This window comes from Choloepus didactylus, chromosome 3 (genome assembly GCF_015220235.1).
Source record: "Choloepus didactylus isolate mChoDid1 chromosome 3, mChoDid1.pri, whole genome shotgun sequence".
Taxonomy (NCBI): domain Eukaryota; kingdom Metazoa; phylum Chordata; class Mammalia; order Pilosa; family Megalonychidae; genus Choloepus; species Choloepus didactylus.
Genome location: NC_051309.1, coordinates 79,955,697 through 79,974,672, shown reverse-complemented (window position 1 = coordinate 79,974,672; position 18,976 = coordinate 79,955,697). Strand labels below are relative to the sequence as shown.

The window sequence follows — 18,976 nt, the reverse complement described above, 5'->3', positions numbered from 1 at the left end:
GCACCAAACAGGCCCTTCCTTCATGCAGCAGTGCTGCAACATCTCTGCCACTGAGGGGGAAAAGCCACCATGATCGCAAATAAAATATAAGAATTGGTGTATAACTCAGATACTTGGATACCTCTAGTCCCTAAACTGTCTTCCAGGAATTTTCTTGGCTGAAATTGACCAATGTTTGAGCTTTTTCTTCCCAGGGAAGAAGATGGACCGAAAGCTGCGAGTTGGGGACTTTTTGTGATAAGGGCACTGCTGGGTTTTAAAGGAGCTGATGGGGCTGGTGTTGGCTTGTCTTCACCCAAGTGAGGAGGTATTGATGCTCTGCTGATTATGCTTAGACAATGTGCAGTTTGTTTTAATTTAAAATTTAGGGCAGATAGGAGTATAGGCTTGTGAAGAGCAGTCTAGATCTGGAGGAACTCCTCTTTGTCTCTGGTAGGGGAGACACCCCCAGTCTGTACTTGATTCTGTCAGCCTTCGCCATCTTCACTTGCTGCCCAAACTTGCATCTGTTTCAAGAACTTCATGTCTACCTGGATGAGCCCTTCAAAATTGGTCGCTCTATGACCAACTGTTGACCAGTGCACAATAATGCCACTTTTGACTGCAAAGTGCTATCAAGGAACCATGCTGTTGTCCGGTTTTATCATAAGATGGGTAAGTTTTATCCTTGATCACAAGTTTGGTAAGACACTAAAAGTAATAATGCTACCTTTATAAATAGGTAGAGATTAAGTCAAGGCTCTGATGAAAGTCCGCCACGTGAAATTCTTTCCTGTGACATTACGCAGTTTGGGGTAGATGTGACAGAGAACACGTGGAAAGTTTTCCATGGGTGTATTGTTTCCACAAGAAAACTTTTTCTGCTGGATGGTATGGAAGCCTGGTTCTGCTCGGATGTCATCCATTCTTTATTACCAAGTCTTGTTTACAAAGTTGCTGATAACACTCCAAGTTGTCAATCTAACACCACCACCTTTGACCACCCTGTCATTACCACTCCTTCATCATCTTTTAGTCCTAATAATCAACTTAATTTAGTTTCTTCCAGAGCATTGTGACCAAAATTTTAGGATGGAACTGTCTACAATTATAATAATATTCCTTAAGTACTTATTATTTGTCCATAGTATTGTATGTGTCTTAACTCTTTTAACCTCTCAACAACTTTATGAGCTAAGTTATCCGTATTTTACAGATGTAGAAATTGAGGCCCAGTAGAGTTAAATAACCTACCCAAAGTTGCACAGCTGGTAAATGTCAATGCCTGGATTCTAACCCAGGCTGAGTCTGAATTTTTAACTTCTGTTTGTTTATAGGATTTGAAGTTTGAATGAGATAGTTTCTCACATGCACACACACAAAAGCACTACTTTGGACAGTAACTAATAAACTTGTAAATCTTATTTCCCTCTGTATTTGTCAAGCGAGGAGAGATTATATTTCAGGAACAAGTTAACCCTGAAATATCAGTGACTAAACAAGACCCAGGTTTGTTTCTTGCCTTCACAAAGTCCAGTGCAGTTTGCTTGGCTTTCTGGGGCTCTGACCTTTAGCAACTGGGGAATCCAAGTTCTCTTCAGGGTTGCTGATGCAAGGGGAGAGAGAATATGGAAAACTAAGTACCAGCTTAATTAAGGTCGAGACATAAAGTCATAACCTAGTAATGGCCTGATTTAAATGTATATCTTAGGCAAGGAGTCAAGGTAGTTTGAATAACAAGAATGGATACTCAATAGTTGTTTTTCCCTCAGGTAAGGTAAGATTGTAATTCACCCTGGTTGCCATTTTTGTTATTATGAACTTGCCTTCTCAGAAGCCCAATGACCAAACAAAAAAGTCTTTCATTATAAACTTTGAAGTGGGCATGAAGGAAAATATCGAGCTTATTTCTTGCACATGATTAGGGCTGACCATGCTCAGGCAGAGTTACTGCCACGTGCACACTCAGCTCTGTGAACTAGACACTTGACAGTGTGATTGAGGCTACAGATGCTCCTGGGTCTCAGTCAGTTACAAAGCCAAGTAATTTATTAGCTGATCTGATTGTGAGAAAGTCCCAGTTGAAGAAATTCTCTAGTGACTTCTTTGCAACTCTGTACAGCATAAGTAGCATCAAATATCATTTTTCATTGCCATAACTACCATTTTTATGACAGACTTATTCATGAGATCTGGCTTTGCATTCCTTTTGGTTTCAGGGATAACTCTAAGGTTCAAAAACTACCCTGGTAAAAAAAGAAAATTCTCCTCTTTCCTTTGTCATTTAATTTCCCTAAAACTGGGATCTCTTAGTTTACCAACCAGGGGTTCTTTTTATGCAATAGGAAGATTAGTTAACTGACTCAGTCATATTTTTCCATAAATGGCAACATGAGCTGTTCTGTGATATATTTTTAGATACTAGGTTAATCTTAGGATATGAGTTCTGCACTGTGGGAAAGAATGACATGACCTCGCTAAGATTTGAACTCTCCTTTCTGTTACTATGGTTACTATTTGATCAAACTAACTTGCATACGTGGAATCTAAAGGAATAAATCAAAACAACATCCTCTATAGAAGACAGAGATCAAAATCTAAAATATGTCATCTTTTAAATGAACAGATATGAACCATGTATGGACTAGGACAAAAATGTCTGCAGAACAAAAAGGAGCGGAGATAGGTTTTACCAGAAAATGGAAAGTCCGGATTGGTCTTTACAACTTATTATTTAAGGAATTTAGGTTGCAGAACTGCTTAGCAAAAGTAAAAAATAATGATAAATACAGGAGTCCAAATGTTTACTGGACTAGACCATACAGAGAACATTTTACCTGTATCTTGTTATATATTTTTTCTGTAGTAACTAGACTAATATCTGGTTATCTGAATGACTCTCTGAATGACTCTCTGCACTGGCATCCTATTTGCTTAACATTCTTTATTTAAAACATCAACCTCAAAATAGGATAAAAGAGCCTTCATTAAAAACTATAAACTTGATCATAAAATATGCTAATTCTAAAATATCTGAAGCACAGTCACCATTTCATTAGCATTCATCCAATCCCTGCCTTTTGAGAGTATGAATCTATAAGACCAGTGGCTTTACACTTAAAGTAGACAAGATTCCTATTCTTTCAAAATTGCTTTTAAGTAATAAAATTCTAGGAAAAAACAGTTTTAAAACAACAACAACAACAAATAGCTACTTGCAAAGAAGCAAATTTATACCCACTCAATGTTGATGTTGAAGGGTCCCTGACAATTATCATCTAACATCTTTATTTTGCAGAGGAGAACTTACCCCTTAGTTGTAATCATAGCAATATTGTATATTTGAATATGTGTTACAGTTTGGATCCTCCCTTGAATCCAGTGAGTAGGCAGGAAGAGATGTTGAGAGTACAATTTCTGCTTTACTGAGAAAGTAAACTTGAAAACTTCCTTATGTTTCAGGGATGATGGAAGTCTTACTTGGCAAACAGATTGAGAGAAATGATCCCTTTCTGTATCATTCGTTGACTGTAGTATAAGCATATGTTCATGTATGTGAGGTGGGTGAGTCTGGCCCAAGTTGAGATGAATAAGAGCCTTGATTTCTCTCATAGGGAGGAGTTCAGCCCTAGAATACTTGTCAGAGGCTGAAGCCAGGATTTCCTTTCACTGGGTTGTTCAGTGACTCTCTTCAGGAAGCAGTGGTGCTGGACAGTTCCTTCCCAAAGAAGCAGTGAGTGGCCAAGAGCAGGCCAAGGATTTAGGGTAAGAATTTTTTTAAAAAGATGATGTTATTGTGGTCTTGGATAATACTTTCTGGTTCTGATTCATTTTCTGTTACAAGTTTAAATTATATTTTTTCACCTTTTTCTGGTCCTTATTTGTTTTTGCAATCTTTTTCAATAGTGGAAAATTTGAATTTTGGAATCAGGACTTTTGGAGTAGTGTCAGTAGTATGTGAAGTCATCAGGAAATGAGATTTTTCAATCATGCTCAGATTTCCCTGATATACAGGCACTCAACTTATGTCAAAATTCAACACACCTTCACTGCTGGCCTTCTGCAGGGTCTGTGATTCCTGCATAGTTCGGTATAGTTTCTCCAGGAACATTGTATGCATGTGTGTGTATATATCTAGATATCTTAGTTTTAAACAAGCACATCAGGTAATTCCAACATTGGCAGCAATTGAGAAACACTGACCTATAAAGAAAGAGCTTCTATTTTGCATTTGTTCCAGTTACTATTGCTGTGTAACAAACCACTCTATAAGTTAGTGGCATAAAACAGCTGTTTAACATGCCCATGAATTCCGTGGTTCAGAAATTTAGTGGGGACAACTTTCCTTTGTTCAGTGATATCTGGTGCCTCAGCTAGTAAGACTTGAAGGCTGATGGTGACTCTACTCTTTGGGTCTGGAATCATCTAGAGGCATCTTCATTCACATACCCAGTGGGTGGTGGATGAAAGCTGTTGGTTAAGACCTCAGCTGGGCTGTTGGCTGGAATACCTACTCGTGACCTCTTCATGTGTCTCTCTGCATGGGCTAGTTTGGGCTTCCTCAGAGCATAGCATCAGGATTCCAAGAGTGAGTATCTGAAGAGAGCAAGGTGAAATTGTGTTATTTTAATGACCTAGCTTGGAAGTCACATAATATTTCTATTGTACTCCATTGGTCAAGGGAGTTACAAAGATCTGTCCAGAATGTCATCAAGCTGGCAATGTAAGCAGCTACTGGAAACTTCTCTTCAGAGATTCAATGACAGAAGGAACAATTCTGAATTGTTTGAAACTCTGGAGGAGGATATAGACTGTAGAAGGACCTTGAAAATGCTGAATTGAAGAAAGAGAAGAAATATCAGGCAGGAATTTTCTGTCCCAGACCAGCCAGTCCATTCCCCTCCCCCATACTTGGTCCCAGTGTGGTAAAGGTATAGAATAAGCAGATGGGACCCCTCCCACCAGGGACACAGAATATAAAACCTCTCATAGCAGTGAGACAAACCCCCACCATTTGAAGGCCTGGGGAACAGAGGAGGACATTTCAAGGCCCAGGTCAGAGAGGCTCAAAGAGATTGAGAAAATGTGGACAGAGACTGTGTTTCCAGCCCTAGGTCTGAAAGCCCTTCCCCCACCCTTGAGGGAAGCAGCAGCTGGTGGCCCTTTCATTGCCTGGAGGATGGCTGGAGCACTGAGTCAGCTGGGGGAGTCCTCTGCCACACTGAGCCCCACATTGAGCCCACATTTTGGCCAGCAAAGTGAGGGCATAGGAATCCTGCCATTTCAGCTCACCTGTGTAGATGCATCCTATGCTCCAAGGCAAAGCAGCTTCTGAGGATGATTAAGTTACTAAACAGTGCCATCTCCTAGACAGTCCAGAAGATGCAAGGGAATTGAAACACTTAAAAAGATGGTTCAGACCATTTCATGGGTCCATAGAAGCTGGTCTACATGCCCTTACAGAAACTTGGCCTTGTTTTGCCTGAGAAATATGGAAGATCCAACTGTTAAAGCAGGGCTCTAAAACAAACCCAGGTCTTGCTAGCTGATGGAAAACAGAGCACCACTGGAAGCCAGCAGATTTGTATTACCATACATAGTGAACTTGCAGGGGTGCCCAGTGTCTACCTTCAATACCTGTGGCAGTCCTCCCTGTGACAGTCTGTTATGGGTACCTGATTTTGGGGGGAAGACTTGGAAACAGAGCCAATCTGAAAAATGGCCAGCAAGAGAAACAAAAGATAGAGATTAAAGTCAACCAACAAGAAAACCTTAGGCAAAAGGAAAAACTAATAAATTAATCAGGAATCAGAATAAACTAATCAGGAAATTCAGATGCCTAGACACCATCAAAAAGTCACAAAGCCACATCAGGAAATGTGAAAATATGGCTCAGTCAAAGGAAGAAACTAACATTTCAACTGAGATTCAGGAGTTGAAACAACTAATTATAGATGTTCAAACAAATCTTTTAAATTGAATCAATGAGGTGAGAGAGAATGTGACAAAAGAGACAAAGGATATAAAGAAGACACTGGGTAACCAGAAGAAAGACTTTGTAAGCTTGAAAAATCAAATGGCAGAACTTATGGGAATGAAAGTCACAATAGAAGAGATGAAAAACACAATGGAGACATACCACAGCAGACTTGGAGAGGCAGAAGAAAGGATTAGTGAACTAGAGGACAAGACATCTGAAGTCCTACATACGAAAGAACAGATAGGGAAAAGAATGGAAAAATATGGGCAGGGGCTCAGGGAACTGAATGACAACATGAAGCGCATGAATATGCATGTTATAGGTGTCTGAGAAGAGAAAGGAAAAGGGGCAGAAAGAATAATAGAGGAAATAATCACTGAAAATTTCCCAACTCTTATGAAAGACATAAAATAGGTTCAGGAAGCGCGATGTACACCAAACAGTATTGATCCGAATAGACCTACTCCAAGATACTTAGTCATCAGATTTTCAAATATCAAAGACAAAGAGAGAATTCTAAAAGCAGCAAGAGAAAAGCAATCCATCACATACAAGGGAAGCTCAATAAGACTAAGTGCGGATCTCTCAGAAATCATGGAGGCGATAAGGCAGTGGTATGATAGTGAAAGAGAAAAACTGCCAACCAAGAATCCTATATCCAGCAAAACTGTCCTTCAAAAATGAGGGAGAGTTTAAAATATTTACAGATAGACACCGAGAGAGTTCGTGAACAGGAGACCTCCTCTACAAGAATTACTAAAGGTTGTGCCACAGACAGATAGGAAAAGACACGAGAGAGATGTTTGGAGAAGAGTGTAGAAATGAAGATATCAAGAGATAGGAAGAGGGTAGAGATCAGACTTTTGATGCTGAAGGAGTATAGAATGTTCAAGGAGATTGACTGTATAGATCCAGAAATGGATAGCACAATAATGTGTGATGGTAGCACAATATTGTAAGTACTTTGAACAAAGATGACTGTGAGTGCAGTTGAAAGAGGAAGGTTAGGGTTCTGTATGACACCAGAAGAAAAGATAGAAGATAAAGACTGGGACTGTATAACTTAGTGAAACCTAGAGTGGTCAATGATTGTGATTAAATGTACAAATATAAGAATAATTTTACATGAGGGAAAACAAATGAATGTCAACTTTGCAAAGTGTTGAAAATGGGATGGTTTGGGGAAAAATACAATCAATGCAAATTATAGTCTATAGTTAACAGTAACATTATAATATGCTTCCGTTAATTGTCACAAAGGCAGTATACCAAAGCTAAATGTCTGTAAGAGGGTGATAAAAGGGAGGAGTATGGGATTCTTGGCATTGGTGGTATTGTCTGATTTTTCTATTTTATTTTATTTTTGTTTCATTTTTTCCTTTATTTTTTTGTCATCATTTTTTTTCATTTTCTTTTTATCTTTTTTTCCTTTTTTCTCCTCTTCCTCTTTCTTTGTGGAAGAAATGGAAATGTCCTCATATAGATTGTGGTGGTGAATGCATAACAATGTGATTATATCAGGAAACTTCAATTGTTTACTTAGGATGTAATGTATGGTACGTGAATAAAACTGTTTAAAAAAGGATCTGCCCAGGTTTGTGGACTGTTAAGGTGACATTATAAGAGGAGCATTATAAGATAGGAGTATTGTGACTATCTTGGGAAAATAAAATCTACCCTAGAGACCAACCACTCAATTGAAAAATGTCTTAAAATTATTAAGGGCAACTAGAAGCCCATTATGGTGAAAACATTATAATAGAACACTCTCTTGCCCTAAACGAGTTGAAATCTCTTTGCCTATGTGAGTTACATCCCATGGTACTATGAAAACTTGCAAATCATATCATAGAGACACTTCACCAATATTGAAGAAACATGAAAAATAGGAGAGATTGGCATACTGGTAAATTAGTATACATCATTCTATTCAAAGCAGGAAAAAATGGGCTCTATTAATGACAGGCCAGATAAGATTCTAGAGTCTAATAAATTAAGGGCTAGATTTCAAAATCCAGGCCAGGGATGATATAAAAATATGTTACAAGTTTGCCACTGCTTTGTAATCTTGTATATCCATGGGGGACATTACTAAATAATCAGATCATGGCATTCTTGACTGCTGTGTCTGAGTAGGACCTGGAATCATTGTCAAGACTATGTTCTTGGTAGCCACTACCAGTAAATTGTTATTGGCACATAGTTAAAACCTACTCCTTATTTAGAAACAAAAAACGGTGTTTTGTAGAGTCTCAATATCATTTAAATAAAAGTAAAACATGTCAAAATAACTATTTTTTCATGTTGTAAAAATTGCTAGATTGACAGAGAAAAGCGCTGTGACAGATATGATGTAAACTTGCCTGTATCAATAAATTTGACACAGGAGCTCTTATATTCTTGTATAAAAAATAGGAAGCCACAAGTTGAATGTAACAACAATTAAAACAACCTCACACAAAGGGTGATGACTTCAGCTTGGTTGGAACATTTTGCTATGCTAAACTGTTCATAAAAATCAAAACTTGATGATGTTAAGGCCATAGTAATCACATTAATGGATGACATGAAGTTCAAGCAGAACAATTAAAGTTGTGTGACAGAATAATAATCCAAAAATATCTTGATATGTTGCACCCAACAGGCCAGAATTCAGCAGAATCTGTAGTCTTACAATTGAGTCCTCCTCAAAAGTAAAGAATGTATAAACAGAGTTTACAACAGCATGTCTAAAGAATACTTATGTACTTTAATTAAGCATAAGATCAGTTAACCATGTGATGTGATCTCCAAAAAACTGCTGTGATCTTAGCATTTCAGAAGTTCTTTCTAGAACAAGGCTTGGGATAGTTCTGATCTTCTCTTCCCTGATCAGATCACAACTGGGGTAGTTTATCCAGTGGTGAACATTCCAATTTAAAGGGGTATAGAAAATGCAGAGCATTAATTAGGAGTTGTACTTCCTGTATAAGAGAAAATTCTAGGGATATGTCATATAAATTTAAATCATAATATGTGCAAAGCATTGTGCTAAGAACTTACTTACAAAACCTAAGTTAATTTTTACACTAATCCTGAAAGCTAGGTATTATTATGACCTTTTTATGGATGAGGAAACCAAATTGCAGTATTTAAATAATTTTTTCAGAAGCATCTAGCTATAACATGGCAGAGCCAGGATTCTAACAGAAGTGTGTTTCCTCCAAAGCCCCTACTCTTGACCTCTATAAGAGTGATAGAAAAATCCAGAAGTTTTGATAATTTGACTGATGAATGTTAGGACTAGATATTGTTGGTGAAATTAGTGGTGTTCATGATATGTGGATTTTCTGGAAATATTGTCTCTTGCTGCCCTTGCATATACATAGGGTATAAGTGTATATTAGACCAGTAGTTTATATCCTCAGGAATGCCACTCAGAATTTGATTCCTTAATGACCTATATCCAAGCACTAATTTGGAGACTCTTTAGACTCCTGACTCTGACTAGATAGTCGAATCTTGTTGCTTGCATGTTGCTGCCTTTTCCTCCAGTAAATTGTCCATGAAAGGTTCTGTCAGAGCACCCAGGGAGACTGAGAGCTGGAACTCCATTGGGTTTTGAAAACTGATGGTATGACTGTTGTACATTTGTTAATAAATGATGGAGTTCATGGCAGCATTCAGTCTGAGACTTGATTTCAAGGGGGTTGTGGAGAGGAAACCCATAACTCTTACCTACAACTAATTATTGGAGGAGCCTGAAAATTAAAAAAAAATTCTGAAAATAGTGCATAAAAAAGTGGGATTAGATCAGTTTAAAAGTCTCAGGACTCTGAATTTTAAGACACCTTAGGTGGTTGTAATTTGAGACATACTGAATCAACTTATATCTCCTTCCCCTTCATTGGAGAACCATTGAACATAGGTAGTGGGTTGTGGAAATGTTTCAAGCATTGAATGAGTAGCCAGATGATCAGATTTATAAAAAAAAAAAAAAAAAAAAAAAGGAAGGAAAGAAAGAAGTCCCTTATAATCTTGAAATTCAATCAATTTTATAAAAAGTATGTTTTCTGATTAATGAAAGGAATAAAACTGTCATACTGGCATATAAGTAAAGCCCCACAACCAGATAAAATTTTCTGTAAGTGATTCTCACTGAACCATCACAGAGAGCCCCAATCTGTGGTCAGATGATCTTTGAAAAGTCATGGCTATTTCACAAGCAAACACAATTAAGTGAATCCTTTTTTTTAATATGTGTGTGTGTGTGTGTGTGTGTGTGTGTGATGTTGCTTTCCTATTTTAAAGTGATATTAGGAGACAGATACACCTGGAAGAAAATAATAGGCTTCATTAAAATACTATGCTTTTAATTATGTTGTTTTTGCCTTAAGTTATGTTAAGTATATTTTCAAGGATATTCTGTAAAAATTTATGGTCTAACATTATTTTTGCTAAATTTCTCATGATGAAAAGGCATTGGAATGTTTTTTTGGAATGAATCTTAGAGGAATAGATTAGCATCAATTCCCAAAATATTTAAGTCTATTCCTTCATACTTAGACAATAAATGAAGTGAAAGTAGTGTGCCTTGCACATTATGGGAACTCTATAAATGTTTGTTGACAGACATTTTGTTTGATAAAGAGCAAGCGAATGAAGTACTGAACATGACAAAAAGTCGAATAGGTACATAGCAATAATTCTCCAAAACTAGTGTGTGATTATATAGATGCTTCTGAATCTTGAGAAAATAATGACAATGAAGAAGAGATTTTAGTGTAAAAGATAAAATCACTAAGGAATATATTTCTTAACCCTAGGTGGAAAATGATCATTGCCAAAAGTCCAGGAAGTTATTTTCTTCCTGGGAAGTTGTACTGGAGAGAGAAATGGAATCAATGAGTTGATAATGGGATTTTAAAAAATTTTTAAATTGTCACCCTTTGTTTTTCACAGGATCATACTAGCTTCTGTCCAATCTGTTAAGACCATTGGCATCTCAGCACTAAATGAAGTCATGTCCATCATTTTTTGAGATAGGACAAAATTTTATGGTGGCTACTGAGTCATTAAAAGAAGATAAGTTATACTGTATGTATTTTAGTAGATGTAATGATAATATATCGACTATATTTGAGAAATTTGGAAATGACAGTCCGTATCTAGCATCTGGTTCTATCATGATCAATTAAGTTAAACATCCCTTCCCATTTCTCAAACACTGCAGATTATAGTGATTACATATTATTTTGTCACTGTTGCTTCTGTATGACTTTCTTTAACAATATTTACTGCTCCTAGAATAAATGTACATTGAGAAAGACCTCTTTTTTTTTCAGGAAATAGTAAAGGTTGCTAATTTGATATAATAAACTAACTAGGTTTGTTGATATTTTAAAACTGATTATATATCTGATATTAAATACACTACTCAGTTCAGTTTATCTGGTGAATAAAAGCAGGCTTGGTCGGGCCCCCGTCCGGGGCTCGGGCCGGGTGGGCCGAGCCTAGCGCGCGCCTGCTTCACGCAGGCGTGAGGCGGACCCCGGGGCCTGCGCGCCTCCGCCGCCGACCTCGCGCACGCGCCCCACCCAGGCCCGCTCCGGCCGCCCACGGGCGACCCCGGTCCCCGAAGCAGCGCGCCTTTGATGACTTCTGACCTCGGTGTCAGCCGATTCAAGATGAATAGTGACCAGGTTACCCTGGTTGGTCAAGTGTTTGAGTCATATGTTTTGGAATACCATAAGAATGATATTATTCTCATCTTGAAGGAAAGAGATGAAGGTGCCCATTACCCAGTTGTGGTTAATGCCATGACCCTTTTTGAGACCAACATGGAAATTGGGGGATATTTCAATGTGTTCCCCAATGAAGTGCTAACTGTTTTCGATAGCGCACTGCGACGATCAGCCTTTACAATTCTGCAGTCCCTTTCTCCCTCTCAGGATGTCTCCATGAAGCAAAACCTTCATGCCAGGATTTCAGGTTTGCCTGTCTGTCCTGAGCTGGTGAGGGAGCACATCCCTAAAACCAAGGATGTGGGACACTTTTTATCTGTCACTGGGACAGTGATTCGAACAAGTCTGGTGAAGGTCCTGGAGTTTGAGCGGGATTACATGTGTAACAAATGCAAGCACGTATTTGTGGTCAAGGCTGACTTCGAGCAGTATTACATTTTCTGCCGACCATCCTCATGTCCCAACTTGGAGAGCTGTGACTCCTCAAAATTCACTTGCCTCTCAGGCTTGTCTTCATCTCCAACCAGATGTAGAGATTATCAGGAAATCAAAATTCAGGAGCAGGTTCGAAGGTTATCTGTTGGAAGTATTCCACGATCTATGAAAGTTATCCTGGAAGACGACTTAGTAGATAGTTGCAAATCTGGAGATGACCTCACCATTTACGGAGTGGTAATGCAACGGTGGAAGCCCTTTCATCAAGATGTGCGCTGCAAAGTGGAGATAGTCCTGAAAGCCAATTATGTCCAAGTAAATAATGAGCAATCCAAGGGGATCATCGTGGATGAGGAAGTTCGAAAGGAATTTGAAGATTTTTGGGAAAACTATAAAAGTGATCCTTTCGCAGGAAGGAATGAAATATTGGCCAGCCTGTGCCCTCAAATATTTGGGCTATATCTAGTAAAGCTTGCTGTGGCCATGGTGCAGGCTGGTGGGATTCAAAGAACTGATGCTACAGGAACACGAGTTAGAGATGAATCTCATCTCTTATTGGTTGGTGATCCCGGCACAGGGAAATCTCAGTTTCTTAAATACGCAGCAAAGATTACACCCAGATCTGTTCTCACCACAGGAATTGGATCTACAAGTGCAGGTATCTTGTGTGAGAATTTCAAGTAAAATAGTATTATTACCACAGAATCTAACACAATGTTTTCTTCTTCTGATAAAGTACCTATAACTGGATAAATGCCAAGCTAATTTTTGAGAGTTACTGCCCCAAACTGAAGGAAATATGCTGAATTTTGTAGCTCTAAGAAAATTTTAAAAGCTCCTCCTCACTTAAAGTTACATGTCAACAATTTTATCCCACATATTACTCCTTGCACCTTAGTTTTGAAGAATACTATTCAATTTATCTCATGCTTTAGTAATTATCTTCATCCGGCATTCTATGAAGACCCAACAAACGGAACATTAATATAAATTGAGGGGAAAAAAATTTACCTTACAAAAGATACATGGCTTAGAGCTTAAGGCATTTTCATGCCCAGAGAACTATCTTATGGGCAACAGTAGCTCCTACTAAATTTCTGAGGTGGACAAAATTTTCTGTTAATATGTAGAAAGCATAGTTTAGTCATTGCAATGTGGAGCTTTATTCATAAATTTTAAGGATTTTTCAACAAGTACATTTAAAGCCTTGGCAGATAAAATGTCAAGATTTAATTATTGTCTTAGGGAATTTAACACTATAGTTTTAGGAAAAAATAGTATTAAAAACTTTTTTTGATGCTATTTTTCTATTCTGACCTAGTTTTCACTGGGGAAATAGTTCTCCTAGTCTCCTAAAAATAGGTGCTTGGTTTCAGACATTTTACAAATGTTATTTGCTACTTGTAAGGGCGCCTAACTTCCATGGCCTGTGCTCACATTTCTTAAAAGAAGTTTATGCTTTAAAATTTATCTTAAGCAGAAAATGTTCTATTAATGGTCCTACATCAATGGGCTCTCGGGTTTTGAGGTATAAACGTAACTGGACAGTTTATGAAGTGTTGATGAGAAGGGATTTGTGGATTGAGAGGAATGGGAAAAGTTCAGGATAGTGGAAGGGAATAGACAGGGATATTTAAAGAATACTTCACTTGCATTTTTAGATCCTTATGGCCCAGTGGTCTAGAGTTCTGTATAAAATGATAACAACAACAGAAAACAAAGATGTTTCCCAAGTAATTATGTGGAATGTTTCCCAAATAATTACGTGAAGTGGCAAGAAAGAAGTTCAGGCTAGCTTGCGGGTTACTACTAATTTCATGCTCTAGGCTGTTTTACAGTGAATAGCTGCTGCTTCACTGTATTAGTAGTTTTCCCTCTCCTTTTATAAGTTTTATGCCATGATCACAATCCAGACATGAGAGAAAAGAAAGTCCAGGCAATATAAATTTTAGAATTACTGAAAAGTTATTGCTACTTCTCTTGTCCACCAAAAGGGCCAAACTACCCTTCTACCCTTCTTTCTTCAAACTGTGTTTTACACGCAACCCATTAGAGGGTCATGAAAGTAAATTCAGTGGGTTAAAACCAGTACTTACAAAATGATATAGAATAGGAAATACCAAAATATATAGTGCACATAGTAAAGCTGCACCATTAGAGTGTATTTTCATGAAAATTTTAAAATATAAATACATGGTTGTGCTATGGGGTCATGCTTTATTATTATTTTTTTTTATACCATGGATTATGGAAAAAGGTTTTGAAAGCTATTGCCATAGACTTTATTGGTAAACCTAGAAACCCCAAATTCTAAAACCAGAGAGTAAGACCACATGGAACCCTAAGGTTGTAAGTTATATATGAGCAAATTCATGTAGGCTTCCTCAGACTTCCTGAATGTTTTCTCAGCTCAAACAGCTGTCCTCATTCACTTCACCCTACCCATCTATCTGTTCAATGGCATAAGTAAATTGTTCACGCTTGTCTTTCGTGGACAGTTATTTACTATGATCAGAAAAGGTGAAAAAAGTTTTAAACCTTCCAACTATAATTCAGATAGTGTCTTCACAGAAGGCCAAACAAGGGAAAAAAAATCTGTGCTACACAGTTTCTAGACCTAAAGTTTGAATTCTAAATCTATTTTCATAGTCATTAATGTTTATTTCTAAAAATTGTCTTATAGAACCATAAAATTTTAAATAAGAAGTAATCGGGATTTTTTTTAGAGGTAATAGTTTTTAAAACAAGTGTTTGAGTCCCAAACTTGTGTAAAAATTTGCTGTACATTTAACAAGTTGATATAAAAACCTAACCCTTTAATGTCAATACAAACTGATCATTATACATTATAATTAATCTGAAAAAAAAAAAAAAAAGCAGGCTTGTTATTTTGGTGACATGAACATCGAACAACAACTTGACTCAAATTTTCACTTCTTAATCAGTTGCTTGGGTTTTCCCTTCTAAAATTGTGAATTATATAAAAGAACTTCCTGTTTTGTGTGTTGCAGTTCCCCAGAGGGAGAACATTAGAACAAGAATAGTTTAACAGTGAAAATAGGCTTGGCAATAAGGGGGTGATGTGGCATATACTATGTCAAGAAAAAAACAGAAATGCTGGTTAGCCTTCTTGATTTGTAGTAAACCATATATATAGCATAATCACACTATTCTATAAAAATATTTCTTTTTACTATCCATAACTTTAATAATGAGAATACTATTTGATTCAAGTTTTTGTTCTTTCAAATTATTTCTTTGTTCATATCATTGCATGTTATGTTTAATAGAAGCTAGGATTCTGTTTTTTTTGAAATGGTATTTCTTAGAGAATATTTATGTGAATCCCCATTCTGCCATGGCAACCTGATTCTTCAGAATGCTCTCGCTGTTTCAAATGCTATTTTGGACCAAAGAGTGGCTCTGGAGTCATTCAGCTGTAGAACTCATTAGGGCGTGAAGGTGGTCTTGTCCAAATCCATTGCACAGATGATGAAACTGAGGATGAAAGAGTTTGAGCAACTTGGCTTGTGCTTCTTATTGGCAAAGCCTGAACCAGACCCTGATCATGAGTCCTGTTCCAATTCTCTTTTCATGAAATATTTGTGTACTAATCTTGGGAAATCTCAGCCTTTTCCATTTTCAAGGTTAAGGAACAAGACAGCTAGATGCTGACAATCCTTGTTTTATGTTTGGAGAGACGTAGGAGAGATGACTGAAAAGATAGCAGAGCTCTATCGAGCATAAAGGGTGTTTTGGTGGTGTCCATGTTTTCTTTGCTTTATGGTGAGAGTGAGGTAGACTTTGGGAGAGAGCCTGAATACCTCAGAAAACTTTTCCTGAGGAATTTGATTGGAAGAGGGTTCTGCTAAACACCATGACCATATGAAGCAGCCTCCTCAGGTGGTCAGCATCTCAGCTATTGAATGGGACAAAACAACTACAGATCTTGTCCACATGTCACAAAGGGGATTTGAAGGTGCCAGATGTCATTACTAACAGTGGAGTGTGGCCAGAATACATGTTTTAGCATCTGTCCAATCACTAAATGTGCTCTAGATTTTTAATGACCCCAAATAGTTGAGATTTGGCTCCTGCATTAAACCCTAAAGATAGATTCATCAGAAAGGCAAAATATTCCTAGGTGGAGAATGTATTTTTAATTCTTTGATTAATTTTTAGTTCAGAAGACAGCAGGCTGCATGACATTTGTTCTGTGGACATTTGTAGGCACATTCAGTGGTAAGACAGATTTCCTGACTTTCAGAATTGTCAGTTACAAGATGGGAAGTCACAGAGGCACACCACCTAATGTATTTGTGTGTTCTTACCATTTGAAAAGAGACTGTAGTGGGAGGAGGAAGAAATGGCCTAGAGAATACTGTAACTAAGATAATGTGTGTTGTGGGGGAGGTGTTCAGGTATTTGAAGACCTATTAGAAAAAAACGGTAGACTTTAAAAGCATAAAACAAGTAAAGAGGGAGTATATGATGGTTTGAAAAGCCTGATAAACAATCTTTAAGAATATTCCTGGTGTAGTGAGGGACACATGTCGTGTGAACTCTGGAATGCTTAGAAGTGAGAGGATTGGGGAGTAGGGATATTAGTAAAGTAGGAGCTTGAGGAACCCGTAAGTGTAATTTGGGTAGATCTTGGGGGGTACTAGAAGGGACTAGAAAGGATCAGAAGGAAAATACTGTTTCACTTGTATTTTTATTTTCAGACCAGCCATTTTAATTTGAAGTTGGCCTGAGAGTCAGTCATTTAATGTCTTTTTAAAATGTTGACAGATTTTCCTTTCAGCACTGTGAAATACGTTTTGAGGCTGAAAGGGTAATCAGACTGGTATTAAATATGAACAGTTTGGAGAGTCATTTCTGTAGCTTCTGAGGTCAGAAATAATTTATCATTCTTCAGAAAGCCAGGCGGCCTGTATCTCTGCCTGCTCTGTTTTCAGTTAGCTGTACCCTACAGGCTGGCTTTGAATTTTGCCTACAAATACTTACTTCTGAGGTGTAGACATGATTATTTATGTACCTTGCTCCTGTCTCTGGTGTCCTTCACTCCAAGAGGCCCGTTTTCATAATGTCAACTCCAATATTTTGGATTACAGTGTCACATCATAGAAGGTCATCACAATATTTTGGCTGCTGGCCAGTTGGGGCAGCCAGGTGTGAAGTTTCAGGTCAGATTATTAAAAATTCCCTGGCACTTACCACAGCCTATGCTAAGTGTGAAGGCCTGATCAGACTTCCTCTATGGGTTGTACCCCAAACATTCTATCCTCTCTACTTCTCGCCACCTCCACCCCTGTACTTCTTCCTTCACTCCTACCCGTCTCCCCCACACAAAAGTCCTGGACACTTCAGGGTCCTCAGGGGCTGAACTACAGCTGACTACTGAATTGCTGCTGAGACGTCACAAAGTTCCTGTCTTCAGCCTGCAGTTTCACAGTAAAGCTTGTGAGTTTGTTAAAGCACCCTAGGGAAATCGATGTTCTCCAGAGCTGTCTTCTGTTGTCAGGTAGACTCGGTAAATGTGCCAGGTAGAAGAACATGAGGCAGATGAGAGTAGAGTTTAGTGATTGCTTCCCTGGGACCGTCTTCAGCACCAGCATTCAGCCCTGCAGCTGTAGAAAAGAATCAGTGCTAGTTTCCTAGAGAAGTTTATACTTGCCCAGTATCCTGTGGAAGGGTAGGAGCTAATGGCTAAAAGGTGGTTTTGAGTTGATGGATGCTATCTGCTTAAAAGAATGATACCTTCTCCTCTCTCATGCTTCTAACATGGATTTTTGATTTTTACTTGCTCTTTTATAGAGAAAAGAGGCATGAAAGAAGCAGCTTAGAATAGAGGTTATGAGCATAAACTGATAAAATGGACTGCTTGGGTTACTTAACCACTCAATGCTCTAGATTTTCCTCATCTATAATTAGGCATAATAATATCCATTTCACTGGAGTTTTTAAAGATTAAATGGGTTTATACATGTATCTCAGTTATCTATTATTGCATAATAATGCCAAACTTTGTGGCTTAAAACAACAATCATTTTATTATTATCATTCATGAGGATTGACTGGGCATAGCTGGGCAATTCCGTTTTAGGCTTTCTCCTAGGCAGTTGTAGTCAGATGGCAGCCAGGCCTGGAGTCATCTGGACTTCAGTTGGAACTGTTAGCAGGAACATCTGTGGTCTGGGCTACCTCACAGCATGGAACTGAATTCCAATAGAACTATTTGGAAGCTTTATCACCTTTCATGAACCAGCCTCAAAAGTCACACAGCAACCCTCTGACCATAGGCTATTGGTTGGAGAAGTCATGAAGATTCACTCAGGTTCAAGAGGAAAGGTCATAAGCCCTATCATTTGATGGAAGGAGTCATCTTTGGAAAATCCAACTTGTTATAGCATGTAAAGAACTTCGAACAATTTGTCCAGCTCATAGTGAATGTTTAGTAAGAGTTATTATTTGTTGGGTTCCAGAACTGCTGACCACAAATTGGGATACCTCACCACTTCTTATCCTAGCCTTATTTCTGAAGAAAGTTTGGTGGAAATTACTCTGCAGCCATGTGGTTTCAGTGACACTATTATATATTTTTTTCTAAGGTTCTGTGAGGGGAACACCTGGGTCTGAGGCTGTTGTATTCTTTGGGAGTACAATTTGAGGTGAAGGACAAGAAAGAAACTCAGGCCTGCCTGATAAAAGTACGTGGGTCATTTGGTCATAGCATGGTCACAGTGATGCTGGAAATCAAGTGCACTTCACTCCAGCATAGCTCATACATAAAGCCAACCAGCATAATTAATCCCCAGAAGGGGATGACTACAGTCCCACTGTTGTTTTCCTTGAGGCT

At 38.1% G+C, this 18,976-nt stretch overlaps 1 protein-coding gene across 1 annotated transcript; it reads left to right on the top strand.

Moving 5' to 3' along the window:
* Window positions 1–11,616: 11,616 nt before the first annotated feature.
* Window positions 11,617–12,930, top strand: LOC119528673 (DNA helicase MCM9-like). The gene has a single exon (XM_037828975.1). The coding sequence runs from the start codon at window positions 11,626–11,628 to the stop codon at window positions 12,799–12,801; it is 1,176 nt and encodes a 391-aa protein (XP_037684903.1). The 5' UTR covers window positions 11,617–11,625; the 3' UTR covers window positions 12,802–12,930.
* Window positions 12,931–18,976: the final 6,046 nt, after the last annotated feature.

Excerpts from the sequence above, each read along its gene's own strand:
- LOC119528673 (XM_037828975.1), top strand. The coding sequence starts at position 11,626 with ATGAATAGTGACCAGGTTACCCTGGTTGGTCAAGTGTTTGAGTCATAT.